Source organism: Eptatretus burgeri, chromosome 5, assembly GCF_056783735.1.
Source record: "Eptatretus burgeri isolate ZD-2024b chromosome 5, Ebu_testis_v1, whole genome shotgun sequence".
NCBI lineage: Eukaryota > Metazoa > Chordata > Myxini > Myxiniformes > Myxinidae > Eptatretus > Eptatretus burgeri.
Genome location: NC_140965.1, coordinates 60,313,505 through 60,336,237, shown reverse-complemented (window position 1 = coordinate 60,336,237; position 22,733 = coordinate 60,313,505). Strand labels below are relative to the sequence as shown.

Here is a 22,733-nt window from a genome sequence, read left to right as displayed (position 1 = left end):
CTGTGCCTTTTCAAGGTTTGATATCATTCTTCATCCGTTTCAGCTGTTTCCCAAGGTTTGAAAACAGTTTTTTCCCAAGGTTTGAATGAATTGTTCAAATTATTAATTAATCCCAAGGTTTGAATTTTCCCAAGGGAAAGAGCTGTTTCCCAAGGGTTAGAAAGATGTTTTTTTCCCACGGTTTGAATTAATTGTTCAAATTATTAATTAATCACAAGGTTTGAATTTTCCCAAGGGAAACAGTTGTTTCCCAAGGGTTTGAAAGCTGTTTTTTCCCAAGGTTTGAATTAATTGTTGTGCTTGGTAGACATTTGTAAATACATTTACAGAGAGAGGTGCGAGAGAGGAGGGGGGAGAGAGAGGGGGGAGAGAGAGGGGGAGAGAGGAGGGTGAGATGGGGGGAGAGAGGGGGGGCAAGAGAGGGGTGCGAGAGAGGGGAGGGAGAGAGGGGGTGAGAGAGAGGGGCGTCACAATTCAAGAGGGGGGAGAGGAGGGGGAGAGGGGTGAGAGAGGGGGAGAGAGGGGGAGAGAGGAGAGGAGGGGCGAGACAAGGGGAGAGAGGGGGGGGAGAGAGAGGGGTCATCACAATTCTTCTTCTTCTTCGTTTGATATGACGTCACAATTGACGCTGGGGACCTGAGTATGTTTCCCAGGTGTTTCCCAAGTCATGGCCATTTATGATACGGTTGGTCCGATCTAATTGAAAAAATGCCCCAATCCAGTCGTCGTTTACGAAAGCGAAGGAACGAAGCTGCACATACTGGCACGCACCTACGGGCCCGCACCTATGGGCTCGCACTAGTATATTTAAATTTGAGTTAGATAGGTATCCTTCAACAGTGAGGACAGGGGGGAATTTGGATATGGACAGAATTACACAGGAATTACGGGCCAAATGGCTTCTTCCTACCTTAAATTTCCTTGTAACTCTATGTAACAGATATATTCTGAGTAAAGAACAGGATGAGGCAATGAGTTAGGGGAGCTGCCTCGCAAAGTCGGTTATTTACAAGAGGTGAAGCAAATTGTGTTGCTTTGATCGGTGCACACTGTAAATTTGTGATCGCTAACGAAATACCTCCATGACAATGTAAGGTGCGAACTAAAGGTTGCCACTCAGTTGAATGTTGGAAATAACTCATGTGATAAAGACTATGGTAGTCTGGAAAATATATCGTAAAATATATCACTCTTTAATCAATAATTTGCTGCAATCTGAGATGAAGCCACCGGAGACCTTGCAACCGGTATCGGGTACCACATTGGAAAGCTCTTCCAATTCTCCAGGCTCAGTAATTCCACAAAACTCACTGAGGCAATAACTGGAGAACTTTTTCTATGATGAGGATTCCATGTGGGTAGCTGACAACAATGACGATCTGCAGAACATGGACAAAAGGTTTTCAAGTGCTGCAAGTAACTTTGGTCTCAAAATCAGTGTGACTAAAACTGAGGTGATGTACCAACCTGCACCTGACGACCTCTATGATGCATCAGACATCACTACTGATGATACTGTTATAAAGACTGTGGACAAATACATCTACCACAGCAGTGTACTCATTCACACTTGCATTTAGATGCAATTGTAGCATATAGCCACCTCCATGACCATGCATGGAAGCAGCATAGAATCAGACTTTAACTAAAATAACAATCTTTCAATCCATCATTGTCACAAACTTACTGTATGCTGTACAGTCTTGGATCTGCGACATATGCCCTGTAAAAGCTCCTGAACACTTTCAACAGAAGCATCTCTGCTCCATCATAAAAATATGATGGCTGGACAAAATTACTAAGAATCAAGTCCTTGATCATGTAGTAATCAACAGTGTGGAAGCCACTCTCAAGAAGACTCAATTGAGATGTGCTGGCCACGTCTCTCACATGGATGACCACTACATCCCTAACAGATCTTCTATAGGGAGTTGACCAGAAGCAGATGACAACAGCATGGTCGGTGCAAGTCATACAAAGACACCTTAAAGAAGAGTCTGACCAACTGTGACACAAAGCACCATTCCTGGTCTCTATGGATGCGAGACTGGACTCTGACCAAGGATCTCAGATGGAGACTTAATTCCTTTGGTACCAGGTCTCTTCGGAGAATCCTTTGCTATCGCTGGTCAGACTTTGTGTCCAACGAGCGGTTGCTGAGAGAGACTCAAATGAGATTTGTTACCTGCATCGTCTGTGAGCGTCAGCTGCAGCTGTATGGACATTGGCTCGTTTTCCTGACGCTGATCCTGCTCACCAGATTCTCTCAGCGAGGGAGTCTATTGAGTGGAAGAGTCCAATGGGCCGACCACGTGCCTCGTGGTTGCAGCAGGTTTATCGGCATCTCAAGGAGATGGGGATGGGCCGGGAATCTGCCTGGGGGATGGCCAGATGGAGGCCCCTGGAGTACCGGCTAAAGTGGATGCAGCGACGCGCTGCTCTGGTGCATGCTCCCATACCTGGCCTGACCTGACCCTCCATACCCTCTCCTTCCCCTCCCTCCTCTCGCTCTTACTCTCCACCCCCCCCCCCACCTTAATACGTCATAAAGTGATTCCTCACCATTGAGAGATAGGGGCAAAAACGATATTGTACTGTATAACATGATATTTCAAAAAATGTATTGGGCCTGATATGTTCTCGTGGATCAGCAAAGCGATGGGTTGTATTTGCGAGTAATTAATACGATCAGTGAGGTTTTTCTGATTTTTACTTTTAATTCAAGTAAGTTATTAACTGCAATGAAGTTAATAAAACATTTAGAAATTTCTCATAATTGTAGTATCTCTACTTGCTGTACTCATTGCCACTACAGGAGAATGATTCAGTTGACAAAGAACATGACGACATGTTTTTCAGCTCAGGTGCAAACTCACAGCCTCTTTGGTTTGAGTCCTACACATCGTGTTACTATTCTGCAACACACCAACAATCTCAATTGTTGGTAGAATGCAGTTTGTCCCAGGGGTAAATATGCACCAACAACTGGTCTTGTGGTGATACTTTGACTTGCACCTTTTGGAAGTGACTCACAAGCATTTTTGGAAACTCTCCAGTATACCGTCCTGATTCGCACAGAAGGTAAAACTGACCTTGTCAAAACAACAGACATCAAACTCAACTTTGGACAATTTCACTAAAACCAGAGGATTCTGAAAACGACCATTAATTTCACACTATCCACTGCCAGAATTTCATTCTGTGGAGCATAAAATTAATGTCTCTGCAATCTGTGCTTCTCGCGGTGAAAAAGACAGAGCACAGGATGATGCCCAGAAAGCATCACGATGCAAATATAATGTCACGGAGGAGTTTTTTTTGAATGGCCAGGAGGTAATGGTGTGTTTGATGAGCAAGCCCTAGAAGCATGAAATTAATTTTGATGTAAATTTCTGCTTTCACGGTGGCCATGTTAAAATATAAAAAGTGCATATCATAGTAATTAGAAAACAGCAGTTATCATGGCTGTTCTCCTGTCCTGGTCAATACTGCAGATGTGCCATTAAGGCTGAGCAAAGTGCTCAGAGTGAAATTACGATATCATGTGACTTTTAATGAGTATCCCAGGGTCATTTTCACAATATATTCATTTGCTATTAATATTGCATCAGACATTATCACATATATAAGCAAAAGGAACAGTGTGGAAAGAACTTCAATCGTTGTTGATATTATACTTATATAAAGCTTCAGCTCAAAGAGGAACAAACAATATTTTAAATAGTTATTATTATCATTATTATTTATATTACATTTTAATACTGAATTATTGGCTTCTTCTTATTACCTCTGCCACCGAAGGTGAAGGAGGTTATGCTTTCATCCCTGTCTGTCTGTTTGTTTGTTTGTTTGTGTGCAGGATATCTCAAAAAGTTTTGGAAGGATCCGGATGAAATTTTGTGGACAGTTTCGGTGTGTGACAAAGACGAACTGATTAGATTTTGGTGAAGATTCGGATACGGATCTAGATACGATATTATTTAATTTTTAAAGTGATTTCTCACCATTGAGAGATAGGGGCAAAAACGATATAGTACTGTATAACATGATATTTACCTTCGCATTCTGCGAAAGGTTATGTTTTGGTCGGCGTGTATTTATTTATTTATTTATTTGTAATCTTGTGATTCGTATAACTCAAAAAGTACTAAACCAAATTGCATGAAATTTGGTGGGATGATTGGTTATTAGCCAGGAAGCATTCGATTAGATTTTGGGATCGTTCGGGTCAAAGGTCAAGGTCACGAAAAGGTCAAAATCGTATTTTTACGATAACACGGTCAATTTTTATTCAATTTGCATGCAACTAACGCCAAAATGTTCAGAATTCAACGTCAATATTTTAAACTTGTTTAAAATAAAATAAAATTCTTTAAACCCCAGCGTCAATACTCTTGTTACCGGTCAGGGGGGTCACGACCTTGAAAAATATGCGGTTTTTGTCATAACGCGGTCAATTCTTGTCCGCTTTACATTAACCCAACACTAAAATGTTCAGAATTTAATGCCCAATCTTGTGACACAATGACGCCATAACACATGTCACCGGTTGGGGTAAAATGTCGGGGGGGGGGTCACGCCCTTGAAAAATATGCGGTTTTCAGCATAACTCAGTCAATTCTTATTCGATTTGCATGAAACCAGCATCAAACGAGATTACCTTCTCTTGTTGAAACGTTGTATTCACCGAGCTTGCGAGTGAAGACTCGCCAAAATGATGCGAGTTGATTGTTGTTTAGTCCGTAGCCCCCGGAAGTCGGGGGGGGGGTCATGACATTATAGATATGTGGTTTGTGTCATAATACCATTCATATGAAACCAGTTCCCCACACTCATACCAAGAACAAAAAAAGTAGTGGCGGCGAAGGTATGCGCTCTATGAGTGCCTGTTCTAGTTCAAAAATGTATTGGGCCTGATATGTTCTCGTGGACCAGGCATTATGTGGCGGAGGTATGTGCTCTACCGAGTTCCCTTCTAGTTGTGGTAGTAATCACTATGTGGAACACAAATACATATGTGAATGTCCAATGAATTTTCCGGTTTACAATTTGCATTCATGCAGTTTTCCTTTACTAACCTAAGTAAGGAGGCAAATAATAATTTTATAAGCAACCATTCCTGAATCTCATAAGAGTTTGGAAACATATAATTGTCTTTGGATAAATCTGTTGAAGTTTCCTTTTCGTCTGAGTCGCACATATGCATTCATCCATACATCCACACATACATACAAATCTAAGTTCACTCTCACCTTTACCATCTCGTAGACCCACAGAGTAGAACGGGAATCAATATCAATGACAAAAAAAAAAACGCAATGAAATACATGCATGTCTCAAGGGCAAATCTGAAAATGTGTCCCAACCATTCTCCATGAAACAATGACCTTGACAGGCACCTAAACAGGTTTTGGAGACATAGTGCTTGTTTGAAATCAGCTTAATTTTCCATGAATGAAAAAGGTAATCTGTGAATTGAAGGCATTGCATTTTCAGAGTTTCTCCCAATGGTTCGACAGCTGGATAACTACAGAAACAAACCCATTGTATAACTGGACCATATTTTAGACAACAAAGGAAGCACTGAGATTTGCAGTCATATTGGAAATTATCTTTTTACCATCTGTCGAAAACGATGCAGATGAAAATGTCGTTCACCATTCTGTTGGAGAGATGCATTTTTACAATCCCCATTGCTTCCACATATTGAAGGCGAATAATGGGGATCGGGAAAGTGGGAGGAAACTTCCTGACTGCATGTCAGTTATTTGTCATCTCCTGCAAAGGATGAAATTCAAAACGTGCAGGATCAGACCTGGCCTGCAGGAAGAGACATGGGTTATGTGAACGATGAGGAAAGGCTATGATTTGTGCTGGAAATGCTGACAGGTTTGTTGGCATGACCTCTCTCAGTCAAGGCATGATAATGGAGGTGGGCGATTCAAAAATACAAGGCACTTTGGGCTGCAATCTTATAAAAATGCCACTAAATTACACACAATAGCTTGCCTATGATTTTCTGGATTTATTTTGCCACATATGACAGCATTCATTGTTTTGGGTCCTAAAATATATAGGAATTTTTTGCGCCCTTCATTTATGCAAATCTATAATTTTATAAACTGGCAATGTATTTTTACGACCGTCACCGAAGGTGAAAGAGGTTATGTTTTCACACCTTTTTGTCTGTTCGTTTGTTTGCTTGTTTGTTTGTATGTTTGTTTGTCGGTTTGTTTACAGGATATCTCAAAAAGTTGTGGACGGATCCAGGTGAAGTTTTGTGGACAGGTTTGGTGTGTGACAAGGACGAACTGATTAGATTTTGGTGAATATCCGGATCCGACTGCGAGATTATTTAAGTGATTCTTCACCATTGAGAGACAGGGCCAAAAACGATATTTAGCACGATATCTCAAAAATGTATTGGGCCAGATATGTTCTCGTGGATCAGACATTATCGGGCAGAGGTATACGCTCTACAGAGTGCCCATCTAGTAAGTAAAAGCTTCCCTATACAACGCATTGGTGTTATATTGCGATTTGAAATAAAACATGGATTTTTTTTTTTAATCTCCAAACTTGTAGTGCAGGTCTTGAGAACAACTTGTGCAACAGAATGGTTCGTTTTAAAAACATTCGAGGAGTTTGAAACATGCATCAGGTCTGTATTATAGAAAGTCAGATGTGATTAATCTCTGTGAATAATGAGATGATGCTGGAAAATTGTCGACTTTCTAAAAGTTAACAGAAAATTGAAGTTTATTCCAATCAAGAAAGAGATCATTATTGTCTTTAAGCAAATATGGATGTCTCATTACCTCCACCACTGAAGGTGAAGGAGGTTATGTTTTTACCCCTTTCTGTCTGTTTTTCTGTTTGTTACTTGCAAAGTCGAAGATTTTTCAAGTATATTAGTCAGTCGATTTTGTTATTCTGTCTGTTTCCATCCATCCATCCATCCATTGGGACCACACTGTGCAGAGCGTTGGTGCTGCCGAAGCAGTCTCCTTGGCTAATGATCACAATCCTGGACAGGTCGCCACTCTGACACAGGATACCAGGAAGATGGAACTTATTTTGCCGACCACGGAAGGATGACAGGCAGACTCAACCTCACCTGGTATTAATTCAACATCCAAGTGGGATTTCAACTCAGGATCCTAGGATCCCAAGCCCACCACACTAACCATTAAGCCAACACCAGGCATTCTGTCTGTTTGTCTGTCTGTTTATCACCTACAGGTCACAATATGAAACCGATATTCACTTAACCACATGGGAGAGTTTGTCATAAGGAAGAAGCATGTTGTTTTTGAGGTCAAAGGTTGAAAACGTCAACATCGACCAAAGGTCAAACTTAGGTGGTATTTCTAAAATCCTCAATTTTTATCTGATTGACTTGAATTTAAAGAGGATTTATATTTCAGATCACTAAATTCAACCAGTCAATTATTTTTGAGGTCAACATAGACCAAAAGGTCAACATAGTCACAAGGTCAACAACTAAGGTTGTACTTTTTAAATCCTCAATTTTCATCCAATTGACTTGAAACTTGAAGAGGATTTATATTTCAGGTTTCTGAATTCTACTAGCCAATTATTTTTTGAGGTCAACATGGATCAAAAGGTCAACAACTAAGGTGGTATTTCTAAAATCCTCAATTTTCATGCAATTGACGTGAAATTTGAAGAGGATTTATATTTCAGGTTTCTGAATTCTACTAGCCAATTATTTTTGAGGTCAACATGGACCAAAAGGTCAACAACTAAGGTGGTATTTCTAAAATCCTCAATTTTCATGCAATTGACTTGAAATTTGAAGAGGATTTGCAGATCAGGTCATGGGATTCAACCACCAATTATTTTTGAGGTCAACATAGGCAAAAAGGACAACATGGGCTGAATTTATAAAATTGTCAATTTTCATGTGATTCACTTGAAATTTGAAGGGGAGTTGCATATTTGGTCATTCAATTCAACCACCAATTACTTTTGAGGTCAAATTTGTTTTATGGATTTTGCAAGTATCGTGCTTTGCACGAAGTCTTCTTGTTTGTCTGTTTGTTGCTTGTTTACAGGATATCTCAAAAAGTTAGAGACATATCCGGATTAAATTTTGTGGACAGGGTGGGTTTGTTACAATGACAAACTGATTAGATTTTTGTGAATATCCAGATCCAGATACGGCTACTAGAATTTTTGATGTGATTCTTCACCATTGAGAGATAGGGCCATAAATGATATAAGCACAATATCTCAAAAAGTTGTAGACGGATTCGGATGAAACTTCGTGGGCGCATTGGGTGTGTCGCAAGGAGGAAATTATTCAATTTTGATGAAGGTCCAAATCCAGATCTGGATACGATAATTATTTAATTTTTAAAGTGATTCTTCACCATTGAGAGGGAAGGCCAAAAACTATATAGTACTGTATAGCATGATATTTCAAAAATGTTTTGGGCCCGATATGTTGTCGTGGATCAGGCATTATGTGGCGGAGGTATGTGCTCTACCAAGTGCCCTTCGAGTTGTTAATGATGTAAAGGCCCAGTCACACCTTGACGTTTTAGCCAGCAATGGCAACGTATCAAAATGTGTATAAAATGCTGGCTTACGCTGAACTTTTGATGTTTTTTTTTTAAAGATTCGGACGTATTCATAACGTGTTGGTCGTATGCATAACATATTAGTAACGGACACAGAACGTTTCGTTGTCTTATAGATAACTTATACCAATGAATGCTTAGCCTGTTGTCGGCGTTCACAACCTATGCCCAACGACAGTCTAACTTATGCATAGCGCACTGCACGTATCGCCGACGATCACGTGGCGTAGCCTATTAAAAAGCTGCCGCACAATGATTCAAATCATAACCGCCGGAGAAATGGAAGTGTCAACATCGCAGTCACACCTTGGCGATCTTGCCAGCGTATGCCGACCTCTGAAAAATGCATCTAAAACGCTGGCGCACGTCGAATACAGTATGGGTAAGTTTGGTATATGTGAATTGAATGCTAAAGTACGCTATCATACATCGTAGTAAGTGGAGTATGTCTTGAAATTTTAAACGTGGTAAAAATTTTACGACATACTTGCCATATGTCTCCCACGTTCCGCATGCGATGGGAATAAGTTGAACGCACGATATGCGATCATTGGCACATGTCGACAAAAGTTACTTGTAAGTTACTCATATGTCGAAACACGTTGAGGTTATGGTGAGCGTCAGTGTTCCAGACTCCCTGGTTTTTTTTTTCTTCGGTATGACGGTGATGTTGACACTTCGATTTCTAGTGCGGTTATAATATAATATAATTAATAGGCTGCCACTCAACGATTTAAATCATAACCGCACTAGAAAGCGAAGTGTCAACATGACCGTCATACCGAAGGAAAAAAACCAAAAATCAGGGAATCTGGAACACTGACGTGAACTATTACCTTGACGTGTTTCGACTTATGAGTAACTTACAAGTAACGTGTGTGGACGTGTGTCAACCATCGCGTAACGTGCCTACAACACGTTACTCATAGGTTAGAAATAAGTTTCGTGTACGCTAAACATTACCGCGACGTGTTTCGACTTATGATTAACTTACAAGTAACGTGTGTCGACGTGTGTCAACGATCGCATAACGTGCCTACAACGTATGGCCAGCGTAACGGAGCTTGTGAGTCATACGCTGGCATAAGTCGTAAAATTTCAAGCATGCTAAAATTTGAGGACAACCGCAAAGTACAACGATGAAATCCAGCGTAGTACGACATATGGCAGTGTTTTTCAGCGTGCTCTCAATGTTTCCAAAACTTACCCATAACGTATTCGACGTGTGCCAGCGTTTTAGACAAATTTTTCAAAAATCGACATAAGCTAGCTTAAACGTCAAGGTGTGACTGGGCCTTAACCGCATATTGCATTTTAATGCTGTAAAATAGCAACAACTACAAAAACATTAAAAATGTCACAAAGTGATGGAAAGTAATACTTCATCTTACACATTGTAGTTTCTTAACCACAGGTCTTTGTGCTTCACTTGTGAAATTTTGATTGACTTTATGGAAGGAAAATGTGTTTTGTAACCATAGCATGAGTACTTACTAATGATTATTAGAAGTGTTGTATGCAAAATATCGTTTATATTGAAGTGCATCATTATTGTGCTTAAAAAATCACTTGTCTTAAGATCCTGAAAATTTTTTAAAAGGTGAAGGCATTTTCATAATCCACCTGATCATTCAATTATTGCGATGGGTACGAAATGCTGTCTTTCAGCAGCACTGTGCATACATGACAGAAGCGGTTATCATAAAAGGTCATGGCAGAGAATAGTCATGGCCAAAGCATCTGAGCTCCAAGTCTTCAAAAGGTTGTTGGATAAATAAAAAAGTTGAGTCAGTGAGCCATAAAAATCAAAAAGTAATTAAATGCATTTCATTACGAAAAGTATGAAATAAATGCACATTCTCTCCCAAAAAATGAGTTGGCTAATGACCCGCACTGTGACCAGAGGCTGGGGACATGGGTATTGTGGTCATACCATCTTTCAGGTTGTCTGTTTGTCGGAAGAAGAACTGGACAACGAAATCAGCTGGAGTCGCCAAATTTGGCACGGAGATTCAGACTGTAAATCTGGGATGAGTTAAACTTTGAACTCTCAAGAAAAATATACAACAAAAACTAGTACTGGATGAATACAGGGCCATGCAGCAGCCATTTTCGTGGTATTGCACTGGGGAAACAACAGCGAGTGTCAGCATCTCCATTGAGTGCATTATAGTTCCTTTTATATTTGAGTTTAAAAAAAAATGGATTAACAATTGTATTTTCCAAAGAAAAAGGGCAAAGCAAAAGAACATCAATTGAAAAAAACACTTATGGAAGACTGCATATCTCGGCAATTTAATTTATTGATACCTATTAGGACATCTGCAATCAGAATATATATATATATATATATATATATATATATATATATATATATATATATATATATATATATATATATATATATATATGCAAGGCATGGAAAGGATAGAGAGTGCAAGAGAAGAAAGGAGGTGGTAGAAGACAGGGAGGCTACCAACTTGTCTGGGATGAGGGTGTAACAAGCCCAGATAGTCAGCTTCACCACAGGAGATTCTAATGCTTTTGAGGGCCTTGGTATCCACCACCTCAAGATGTGAAAGGTGTGAGGAAGAGGCACCAGTCCAAAGAGGAGAGGAGTACTACATTGATCTGCAGATGAAGGCATATTGTTATATGTTCGGATTTGTCAAGGAAAGATGTCAGGCCAAATGATGATGAGTCGGTCGCTGATTTTGGAGACCAACTATGACATGTGGCTTGCCCAAGCGAGATGAATATGTTTGCAAGACTGAACTTCTTTAAGAGGTTTGTTAAGGAAGTATGTTTATGGGAGCGTTCACCAAGGTCCTTTTGAAGAGACAGAGTGAGGATGGGAGATTTGTCATGATTGAAAGACATATTATAAGTGCTGGACCTGTTCCTGGTACTATGAAGGTCTGCAAAGAGGGAAGAGACTGCTGCCTGCCAATGTGAAGGATGAGGGATGTTACGGCAGAGGGTGGAGTTATCAGCAAAAAAAATATATGGAGAGTTTTCCAGAGAAAAAGATGGCAGCAATGTTTGTATTTTATAATAAACAGACCTATCTTTGCACTTATGGAAGTTGTTTTACTTGTGAAAACCATGCAAATATGAAGGTGAGCATGCTTCCCTCTGTTTGTGATGTTTATACATATATATATATATATATATATATATATATATATATATATATATATATATATATATATATATATATATATATATATATATATATATATAATCTTTTTACTACAGTCCTTTGGTGGAGATGTGTGTTTCCAATCACAGGAAAGTCTCAGAGAAGAACACTTAAGGATACTCATGCACATTTGCTGCACTCATGTCAGACATACACTCAATGCACTCACACCCAACAACTTGTTTCTTGTTCAAAATTAGGTGGTTGCAAAGTGATGTTGAAATACCGATTAAAAATAATGCTGACACATTTTACTTTTTCACATATTGTGATATGCCCTGATGAATATTTTGTGATTTGCAGTGTTGGTGTGTCTTAGACTTATAACGTTGTATCAAATGTGTTTGTCTGTCTGTCTGTCTCTCTCTGTTTCTGTATGTGTGTCTCTCTCTGTCTGTGTCTATCTCTCTCTCTGTGTGTGTCTCTCACCACGTCTCAGTCTCTCCCTCTTTCATTCCCTCACTCTCTGTCTCCCCCCTTCTCTCTCTCTCTCCCTCTCTGTCTCTTTCTCCCTCTGTCTCTGTCTCTGTGTGTGCGTGTCTGTATGTGTGTGTGCCTCTCTCTATCTCTGTCTGTGGGTCTCTCTCTCTCTCTCGCTCTCTTTGTGTCTCCGCGTGTGTGTCTCTCTCCGCATCTCAGTCTCTCCCTCTCTCAGTCCCTCGTCTCTTTCTAACCCCCTTCTCTCCCTCTCTGTCTCTCTATCTCCCTCTGTCTCTGTGTGTGTGCGTGTGTGTGTGTGAGTCTGTGTGTGTGTGTGTGCCTCTCTCTCTCCCTCTCTCAGTTCCTCGCTCTCTGTCTAACCCCCTTCTGTCTCTCCCTCTCTGTCTCTCTATATCTCTCTCTGTCTCTGTTTGTGTGTGTACATGTGTGTGTGTATGTGTGTGTGTGTGCCTCTCTCTCTATCTCTATCTGTGTGTGTGTCTCTGTCTGTCTCTGCATGTGTGTGTGTGCCTCTCTCTCTCTGTCTGTCTGTCTGTCTATGTGTGTGTCTCTCTCTCTATCTCTGTCTGTCTGTCTATGTGTGTCTCTCTCTATCTCTGTCTGTCTGTCTGTCTATGTGTGTGTCTCTCTCTCTATCTCTGTCTGTCTGTCTATGTGTGTCTCTCTCTATCTCTGTCTGTGTGTGTGTGTGTGTGTGTGTGTGTGTGTGTGTGTGTGTGTGTGTGTGTGTGTGTGTGCCTCTCGCTCTCTCTATCTCTGTCTGTGTGTGTGTCTCTCTCTATCTCTCTCTGTCTCTCTCTGTCTCTCTCTCTCTCTCTCTCTCTCTCTCTCTCTCTCTCTCTCTCTCTCTCTCTCTCTCTCTCTCTCTCTCTCTCTCTCTCTGTCTCTGTCTCTGCACGTGTGTGTCTCGCTCCGCATCTCAGTCTCTCCATCTCTCAGTCCCCCGCTCTCTGTCTCCCCCCTTCTCTCTCTCTCTCCCTCTCTCCCTTTCTCTCTTTCTTCTTTGAAGGCAATATTATGCATATTGTAATGCATTTTATATGGACTATTTATCATGTTTTATGCATGTGAAATTTCTTATTGTACATATTCCTTACTGCTTCCTTGCTTCACACTCAGCATTCAAAAGTAGATAGAGCACTGACAAACAATGATGGGAAGGCAATGGCAACCCACTCAGTGTAACTGTTGCCAATAAATTGCTTCTGCAGCATTGACACCCTGTAAAATGAGTACTGTGTAGGTTTATGATGTACTTGTCTTCGCGTGTTCACAAATGTTGTCAGGTCAGGTATGGGAGCATGTGCCAGAACAGCACGTCGCTGCGTCCACTTTCCGTCGGTACTCCAGGGGCCTCCGTCTGGCCATCCCCCAGGCAGATGCCAGGCCCATCCCCATCTCCTTGAGATGATGGTCAACCTGTTGCAACCATGAGGCACGTGGTCGACCCACTGGCCTCCTCCACTCATGAGACTCCCTCGCTGAGAGAATCTGGTGAGCAGGATCAGAGTCAGGAAAACGAGCCACATGTCCATACAGCCGCAACTGACGCTCACGGACTATGCAGGTAACAAATCTCATCCGAGTCTCTCTCAGCAACCGCTCGTTGGACACAAAATCCGACCAGCGATAGCCAAGGATTCTCGGAAGAGACCTGGTACCAAAGGAATTAAGTCTCCGTCTCAGATCCTTGGTCAGAGTCCAAGTCTCGCACCCATAGAGCAAGACTGGAAGTACCAAGGACCTGAAGACTCGGACTTTCGTCCTCCCGCACAGGTACCGGCAGCGCCACACCCCATGATCCAGTGAATCCATGACTCCCCAGGCCCGACCCAGACGTCTATTGACCTCTGACTCGCAGCCAGCAGAGACATGAATATCACTGCCAAGGTAAGTGAATCTCTCCACGACCTCAACATCCTCACCACAAACAGACACAGACAGGACAGCAGCATCCAAGATGTCACCGAAAGCCTGGATCTTAGTTTTGACCCAAGAAACCCGTAATCCCAACGGCTCTGACTCCTCATTCAGCACCTCGAGGGCCCCCAAGAGGATGTCTAAAGTCTCCGCAAAGATGACTGCATCATCTGCAAAGTCAAGGTCCGAGATCTTGACATTCCCAAATGACGCACCGCAACTTGATCTCTCCGACATCCTCCCTAGAATCCAGTCCATACAAGTACTGAAAAGTGTGGGGGCAAGTACACATCCCTGACGAACTCCAGTAACAACTGGAAATAAGTCAGAGATGGTACCACCACACTTCACAGCACTCTCAGTACCAGAGTAGAGTTCACACATCAGATCGATCAGTTTTGGTGGCACCCCACGAAGACCAAGAATCCTCCAGAGGACATCCCGATTCACTGAATCGAACGCTTTACAGAGATCAACATAGGCTGCAAGTAGCCCCTGCCGAAACTCTCGTCTGCGTTCGGTGAGGACACGAAGTGCAAGGATACGGTCAATCGTTGACCTCTTTGGTGTAAAGCCTGACTGCTCTGCACGCTGGTGCTCAAGCAGATGGTGGCGAACCCTATCGAGAATTATCCGAGCAAAGACCTTGCCCGGCCCTGAGAGCAGCGTCACCCCTCGGTAGTTGTTGCAGTCTTGGCGATCACCCTTCCCTTTCCAGAGAGGGACAACAAGGCCCCTCTTCCAGTCAGTTGGGATGATGCCTGTGTTCCAGGCAGAGCACAAAACTGCATGCAACGACACGAGTGCAGCATTTCCACCAGCCTTGAGAAGTTCGGCATGGATGCCACAGATCCCTGGAGCTTTGCCCCGTTTCAACTGGTTCACCGCAGCCCGTGTTTCCACAAGCGTAGGTGGACCACAGTTGATTTGAGGGTCAGCAACAGGGATTGTAACACCCTTGACGTCCAACTCGACAGTTGGGGGATCAGCCTGGTACAACCGCTCAAAGTAACCGGCCCAGCGGGCCTTCACTTCAGACTCCTCTGTCAAGAGCCTACCACTCTCTGCTCGAACTGTAGTGCTCCGAGGGATGGGCTTGGATGAACGTAATGCGTGAATTCCCCTGTAAGCGGGACGAGAATCACCTGTCCACAGGTGATGCTCTACCCCCTCACAGATTCCTCGCACATAGGCCTCCTTGTCCACCCTCAGTGCATGTACAGTTTTACGCCTCAGCTCCCTGAACAGCTCAGCTCTGCCATTCAGCCTGGCCCTGCGACTCTGGTCAATGGTATCCACTGTCCCTTGAGAGACAAAATTCTTCTTTGCCCTGCAGTGAGCTCCAAGGCATCCACCGGCAACATCAAGGACGGTGGTCTTGAAGGCGCTCCACAACTCTTCAGGACCCCCCAAAGCACCCAGACCCCCCAAGTGTCCACTCAGCCTGTTCGCAAACTCCTCAGCTACTCTCTCATCCCGGAGCTTGGCAACATCCAGCCTCGGCTGGGATGGTACCATTCTCTAGGATTTAAGGTGCAGCTTTAGAGTTGCTACAACAAGCCTGTGGTCAGTATTGAGGAACTGAGCACTCCGGTAGACCCTGCAGTTCTGGATCATCCTCCAACGACCGTCAATGAGGACATGGTCAATCTCCTTTGCCACACCGCCAGCGTTGGAATACCAAGTCCAGCGATGAGCTTGTGGGCGCTGAAACCATGAATCAGCCACCCTAAGTCCATGACTTCTTGCAAAGTCAAGGAACTTAGTGCCATTCTGGTTCATAGTTCCTGACCCATGGGGACCAACACACACCTCATAACCGTCCCTATCAGTTCCAGTCGATGCATTGAAATCCCCCAAGACTAGAAGTGTATCTCGTCTGGGGCACTGATCAACCACAGACTCGAGTGTGGCGTAGAATACATCCTTCACGGTGAGATCACTCGCCTCAGTCGGAGCATAAACAGAGACCAGGGAAATGACACCTAAGGAGTGACGAATCCTTAATCTCATAATACGCTCGTTGACCGGTGTTACCTCAATTATCATTGGGGTCAGCTTATTGGACACAGCTACAGCAACTCCTTGGGTATGGTAACCATCAGAGCGACCAGACCAATAGTAGGTGTAACCACCCACCATTATCTCGCCGCAATCCGGTCTCCGAACCTCAGAGAGAGCTGCAATCCCGATGTCCAAACGCTTGAGCTCAGATGATAACAGAGACAGGTGATCATCCTCTCTTAGGGATAGGACATTCCAGGCACCCACCCGAAGGAACCGCCTCAGGTTAACCCAAGGAGACGGCCGTCTGGTGGACGACACTTCAGCACCACTCCGACACACTCTCCTGCAATCTGACCCAGGGATGTTACCCCGTGGTTTCCCTCCTATCAAAGATTGGGGGTCCCGAAGGCTTTGCCCCAATCCCGTCATCCGGTGAGCTGCCCTACGAAGGGAAGCTGCACAGGAGGTACTCCCACGGAGTGGGTTTTCAGATTTTTTTGCGTTTTTGCGTTTTGCGGAATGAAGGGTTTTACGGTGGCCGGAGTGCAAATCCTGCCACCAACCTCCTAATAAGAAGTGACCCAACTGCAGGAGGACGTCCGCAGACACAGTTGGGCACTAGATATGGATGGCCGTTGGCTCACAAGGAGCTCCTCCGCCCTTTGACAGGTTTTGTTTTTAATCCTGCTGGGTGTCCATATCCAAACACCCTCCTCACCAGAAAACCTGGTGGGGGAGACGGTTTAGTCGCCGACAACCCGACCATGGAACAGGTTAGTACAGGTTTACATGGTACCTGTAGCAGGTCACAGATCGAACCTGACCTGGCAGGGTCCTCGTTATTTTACAAATGCGTTACCTTTCCGGTGATTTGGCGATGCCAATTGAGGTATTCACCCTCAGTGTGCACCCATCTTTTTATTCTGTACTGTCTTGAGTATGCACTGGCTAATGGCAGAGCTAATCAGTGGGGCAGAACTTCCTGTCAATCTAATGTTACCCACTCAGTCAAACCAACAGATGGAATGAGACAAAACGGGCAGGATGGAAAATCATTTACCAAATCAAACAAGGAACGTATTTACAAGGCACGTCAAACAATCATGAGGCACGTATGTACAAGCACATCAAACAATCAAGAAAGGCACATAAGAGCAGATTCTTGCCCTTAGCACTTACGTCCCCTTCTGCAGTCTTACTTTTTTCACTAAACACAGGACATGGAGCCAGCAGAATCCTTCCGAGGAGACATATAGGAAGGGAAGAGAACAAAGTGGCAGAGCATGGCATTGGGACAACCTTGTCAACGTGCCAAGAACACCGGCACGCGTCGACGGATGTGTGCCAATCCCCAAATGGAGAATAAGAAAATGAGGAAGGAGGGGTAAGTAAAGCAGAAGGGTGTGCGTGTGAGTGAGACAGTGTGTGCTATGTAAGCTTTTAGAGGAAACTTGAGGTGTGAATGTCAAAACCTCGCCAGGAGGGGTCAAGAGAGGCAAATCATCGAGAGCTCTTTGGAATCGTGATGCTCTTTCTTAGTCTAAGTAGACAAATTTGGAATTAATTAAGGAAAAGCAAGAGAAAGAAGTGTCCGTCAGGAGTGGGGCTCACTCCTTGTGCTTGGGACCTCGTGGCTCATCCACTCTCGTGCCTCTGCTTCGTGCTCTACCATTGGCTGCGCCGTTCACCCAGCACTGTCTGGTGCAGCTTGTCCTGGCTCCAGAGCAAATTGCAATGGTGGTCACGCTTTCTTGGCATGCACAGGCTGGCAGGTTGTCTCCATGTTTCCATCGTGTTTCAACAGCCACAAACCTATAAGATAATTATATTTGTTAGTCGAATTAGAATAATAAACTGAAAGGCCTGATTCCACATCACCAGCATTGCATTGTTTCTTGTTGCCATGGGTACAAGGAGCTAATGATATGTGTGGCATGGTAACCACCGTGAATGAGCCAAGGCAATGATTAAAAGGAGATTGAAACTAAGAATTAATGGAGGATAATTTAATAGGAGGAAGACCGATTTAAAACACCATGCAACGCATCTTCCCCATCTCCGTTTAATCAATGGGTGAGGGCCTCTTTGTGTACATATATTAATGGTATAACTGATAATATATATAAATATATATATATATATATATTATATACATATACATGTATACATTACGTCTGCCTTACTACCTCACCAACCAGGAGGTGGGTTTGGGGTCAGGCATCAGAATAATCAAAATTCGCCCTTCCGAACCGATAAATACATCATGACGTTTTGCGCCATGAGCGAATGAGTACCGCTTCGCTTTCTGCTCAGATAGTCTGCGTTTGATTCCCGACTCGCCTAGCAACTTTTGAATCAGTACTTCGCAGGTGGGGCGTTGCTTCACCAAGTGTGCTATCTCTCAGATGGACATTAATCTGGGTGTTCTATCTGCCAACATTATTTGTTGGACATTAAAGACCCCACGGTGTGATTTGCAAAGAGTAGGTGAAATGTCGCTGGCACATGATCAGCTGTTCAACCATTTTCCATATCCACTTTGTCAGATCTCGTTTCACACGAACATGAAATGTGCATTCATGTTCTGCCATGTTGCACATGCAAAGTCTGAATGGCTGACCCATTGTAACTTGTTTTTAGTGAATGGTATTTTGGTCAGTGTGGCCCACCATTAGCCTTTGAGTTTCAATCGTTTAACATCACCAATGTAACTCACCAAGGTGAATTCCAAGTGTGTTCATCGTGATAGCTGTCAGCTGGAGATTCATTCCTTCAAACTTTCCACATTGTTTTGGTGTGGCATTTTGTCAGTGCAATAATCTGATCAAACCCCTCCCCAAATTAAAACCAAACAAAAAAACCAAATTGTTTACTTTTCAGCATCCAAATGAAACATGCCGATAAAAGTACTATACAACAAACTTTAACTTTGGTAGACAAACTGCCTTCTCATGCAGCCGGGTTGCCAAATAACTATAATCCAAGAGGCATATTATCCCCGTCCGTTCATCTAACGATCCATCACATTCAGGCTCTCAGCTTGGTGACATGTGGCATTGCAGAGCTCTAATGATCTCCGCCATGATAACGCCCTCGTCTGGGACCCTGGTCCTCCAGTCTGTCGCTATTTGGCTGCCATACACCCAATGGGAAAAGAGCCAGCTGGGAGACACTGGTGGCACACAGCTGACCTGACCTCTCCAGTAACACAATGCAACAGAAGGCTTCACAAAGAGCCTGCTGAAGGCAAGCCCCTGCTGGCCCCTTATTTACAGCCCCTTGCTAAATGGAATGCCTGCAAGGAGGCAGTAAGAATTTGAAGGCAGGAAATGACAGACCACTGAAGTATAACCGCAAGGGGATTTTCATATCCATTAGGTGTTGCACACATGGATGTGTCGACTAGGGGAATGGTATCCCTTTATTTTATGACCCTTTTAAAAATGCATGAATGCTGAACTACGAGAAAGTATGCTCTGCTTTCACTCAGTAAATGCACTACTTCTGCTTTTGTCAAGATTATATTTCTGATCTGGTGAGGCAGAAGTGTAAAGTGGTTTGTCTTTATGCTGAAGAGACATATACACACAGGTTCACAACCATAGATACCCGTCTGGTTTCAGCAACAGGTTCAGCGCGACAGACTATTCATTATTATTGGATATGGGTGAATTAAAAATGATGAGAAGTTCTGCGGAAAATGTAGCGTGAATAATCATTTCTACTTTGCCCTCTCCTTCATATGATTCATTTTGGCATTTACATATTTCTCATCAAAGGCTACCCACATTCATTAAGACATTATGCTCTGACCCATCTTCTTGCAGTCAAATTAAATACGTACACAATAAATAGAGGAAGAAAGACAATGTTCTTATATGACTTAGGAAACACACAAACTCTCTCCAAAATGATCACTCTGTAATGTGTTTTTGATATTAACATATTATGAAATGCATTATGTAATATATTTTCAGGAATTCGTAGCAGATTCATCGTTATTTGAAAACCAATGAAACCATATCAGACTAAATCTATCAGCTCTTGCAATGGTCACAGTGCACGGTCACATGATTAGGCTATTGTGTTTGTTCCATCATCATCATCATCATCATCATCATCATCATCATCATCATCATCATCATCATCATCATCCATAAGAGAACAGTCGGGACGGTGATATGAATGTTGAAGATATAATGATATATTTTCTGCAAGGGTTTGTGGACAACTTTTTTCATTTTGGGATTGTTCTTCAAGGACCTGGTATAATGAACACAGTGGCCTGCATGAGGCGTCATGTGGGAAGCTTTTCAGGGAAAGATCTTTTCAGAAATATATTAAGATATCACAATCATTAATTTGCCTCTGTTAAAACAAATATGTTGAGATGGCAAATATGAAGATCAGTGGCCTGTTTGCTGGTGGTCTGGCCTGCTCACTTCTTTAATGTCAGTGGGGACTCCAGTTGGACCTGACAGTGGGTCCAACATGGTGTCTTCTTTGAGGGTCGCCACTCGCCAGAGATGGTGACCTAATTCTCAGTCCCAACCAGTGAGCTGGTTGGCTACATTGGGAGTTTTTTGGGCCCAGCCCTGATTTCCTGCCATTCAAGCATCCGATGGAAATGAAAGGTTCACAGTTTTCTCCACTGTCTTGGTGGCCAGGAGGTAGGGTGCTACTGAGGTGTGTGGCCACGTGGCAGAGGGGTGAGCCATGCAGATTGATTTGGAATTTGTGGAGGGCACGGTTCCAATATGCATAGTGAACACATTGGAGGGAGCCTGCGTCAACAGAACAGACATTTGGGGGGAGTCAATCTCCCTGAGGAATAACATCAGAGAGACGTATCACTCAAATGTCAAATCTACTTAGCTCAACTGACTACGATAACAGTAATAAGGTGTATAAGCTTGAGCAGCTTTAGGAAGGAGAAGAGGTGAAGTAGAAGTCATTACCCCATGCATGCGAAGCGAAAAGAGAGGTTAAGGAAATGGTTCATGTCCATCCATCCATCTGTCGATCTATCTGTCTGTCTGTCTGTCTGTCTGTGTCTGTCTCTCTGTCGTATCAGTTTATGATCGAGGAATAACTTACTTAAATGGAACATTGTATTTTGAGCACGAATCGGAACATGAATAGGTAGACAAGTATGCTGTTTTACAGTACGTCCCGATCACACATGCGCAGAGAGGAGTGAGATAAAAAAATTTACTCTGCCTGCCTGACAGTCAAATAAAATTGAAAATTATTCCAAACAGGAAATGTATTGTAAAAAGGATGTTATAAAGGATGCAAGCAACAGGAACGAAGTACTAATGTAATGTGTTAGATAGGATGATGCAATCGACAGTGTGTAAAATGACAGTAAAACCTGAAATCCATTCATTTGCCTTTAAAATCATTATTTTTTTTAAGTATTCACCTGAAGTATCGTATTCAGTATCGTATTCTATGAACTCTCTCATTGGATAGGTTATAGATCATGCACGAATGCATGAGCAGTTATAAACAGTATATTGGATGTTTAATGTAGGTGGTGTTTGGGTTGGTATAGTGACTAGCTTGGGCGATGAGAGGGGTAGGGGTTTGGATCTTGCCTGAAGTAAATGCTGAGAGATGGCATGCCTCAAGGCATTGGTGGATGGGTTGAGAAAAGGGACAACAACTTTGAAGGATTTGTTGGCGGGTGGGGCTTATTTTAAGAGGATGAGTCATGTTTGGGTGGTTGGTCTGCAGCACTTTCAGACATTAGTGGGGTTGTGGCAGGAATTGGCAGCATGGAGGATGCATGTGACAGTGAGAGTGGGGAGTGTTGTCAACATTGCAGGTGAGGAGGTGGTGAGCGACTGACTGCATATGACGGGTGCGGACGTCAGTTTCGGTGTGGTGGGTATGGGTGTGAGTGTGGGTGATGGTGGGATTGCTCAGTGTGAGGGTGAGGGTGCAGCGGGTGATGATGACATTGGGGTGTTTCACAGAAGGTTGATGGCATTGAGGGTGCTCCAGGTGTGGGCCACGATGTGGATGCTGCACGTGCATGTGAGGATTGTGGTGTGCATTATGAGGGAATTGATATGGGTGTGGTGGGTGCATGATTTGGGGTCTTTTAGAGAGATTAGAAGAAGGGAGGTCAGGGAGATTGTTTTTGTTGGAGATGAGGGTATTAGGTATGTGGACTTTCCATTTTGCACCAGTGATCAAAAAAAAGAGAAAAATATTTTGCATTGTTTCAGAAATGCAGAGCAAGGTTTTGTATTTGGCAAATTGTGGAATTATTTTTGAAGTCATTGTGGATGTTTTCAAACTTTAACGGTCATTGTGAATGTATAAGTACCAATGTGGTTTGTGGCTGGGATTGAGAATAAAATTTCTTCCATTTTAGGCCAAAGGAGAGTGGAGAGACTATAGAGGAAGAAACAACGGCTGAAGATATGATTGGTTAGGTTTCTAAAAGCAATGAATCATTAAGGTAGGAAAATGTTTAAAATATTGTGCGGAGTCAGTCACTTTAACAGGCAATGCAAAACTGCCATAGATTAACTCCCAAGATGCGA

General features: G+C 43.0%; 1 protein-coding gene across 3 annotated transcripts in view; it reads right to left on the bottom strand.

Annotated features, from left to right (window-relative positions):
• Positions 1 to 22,733, bottom strand: part of LOC147026515 (uncharacterized) — a 335,422-nt gene that overhangs the window by 104,937 nt on the left and 207,752 nt on the right. The window contains exon 4 of one of the 3 annotated variants that reach the window (XM_085881977.1): positions 1,262 to 1,379. The exons of the other annotated variants lie outside the window; for them this stretch is intronic. Coding sequence (XP_085738103.1) covers positions 1,308 to 1,379 — 72 coding nt within the window. The 3' untranslated portion in view covers positions 1,262 to 1,307. Of the gene's footprint in view, positions 1 to 1,261; positions 1,380 to 22,733 lie in introns of those variants that run through there. 3 annotated transcript variants of the gene reach the window in all.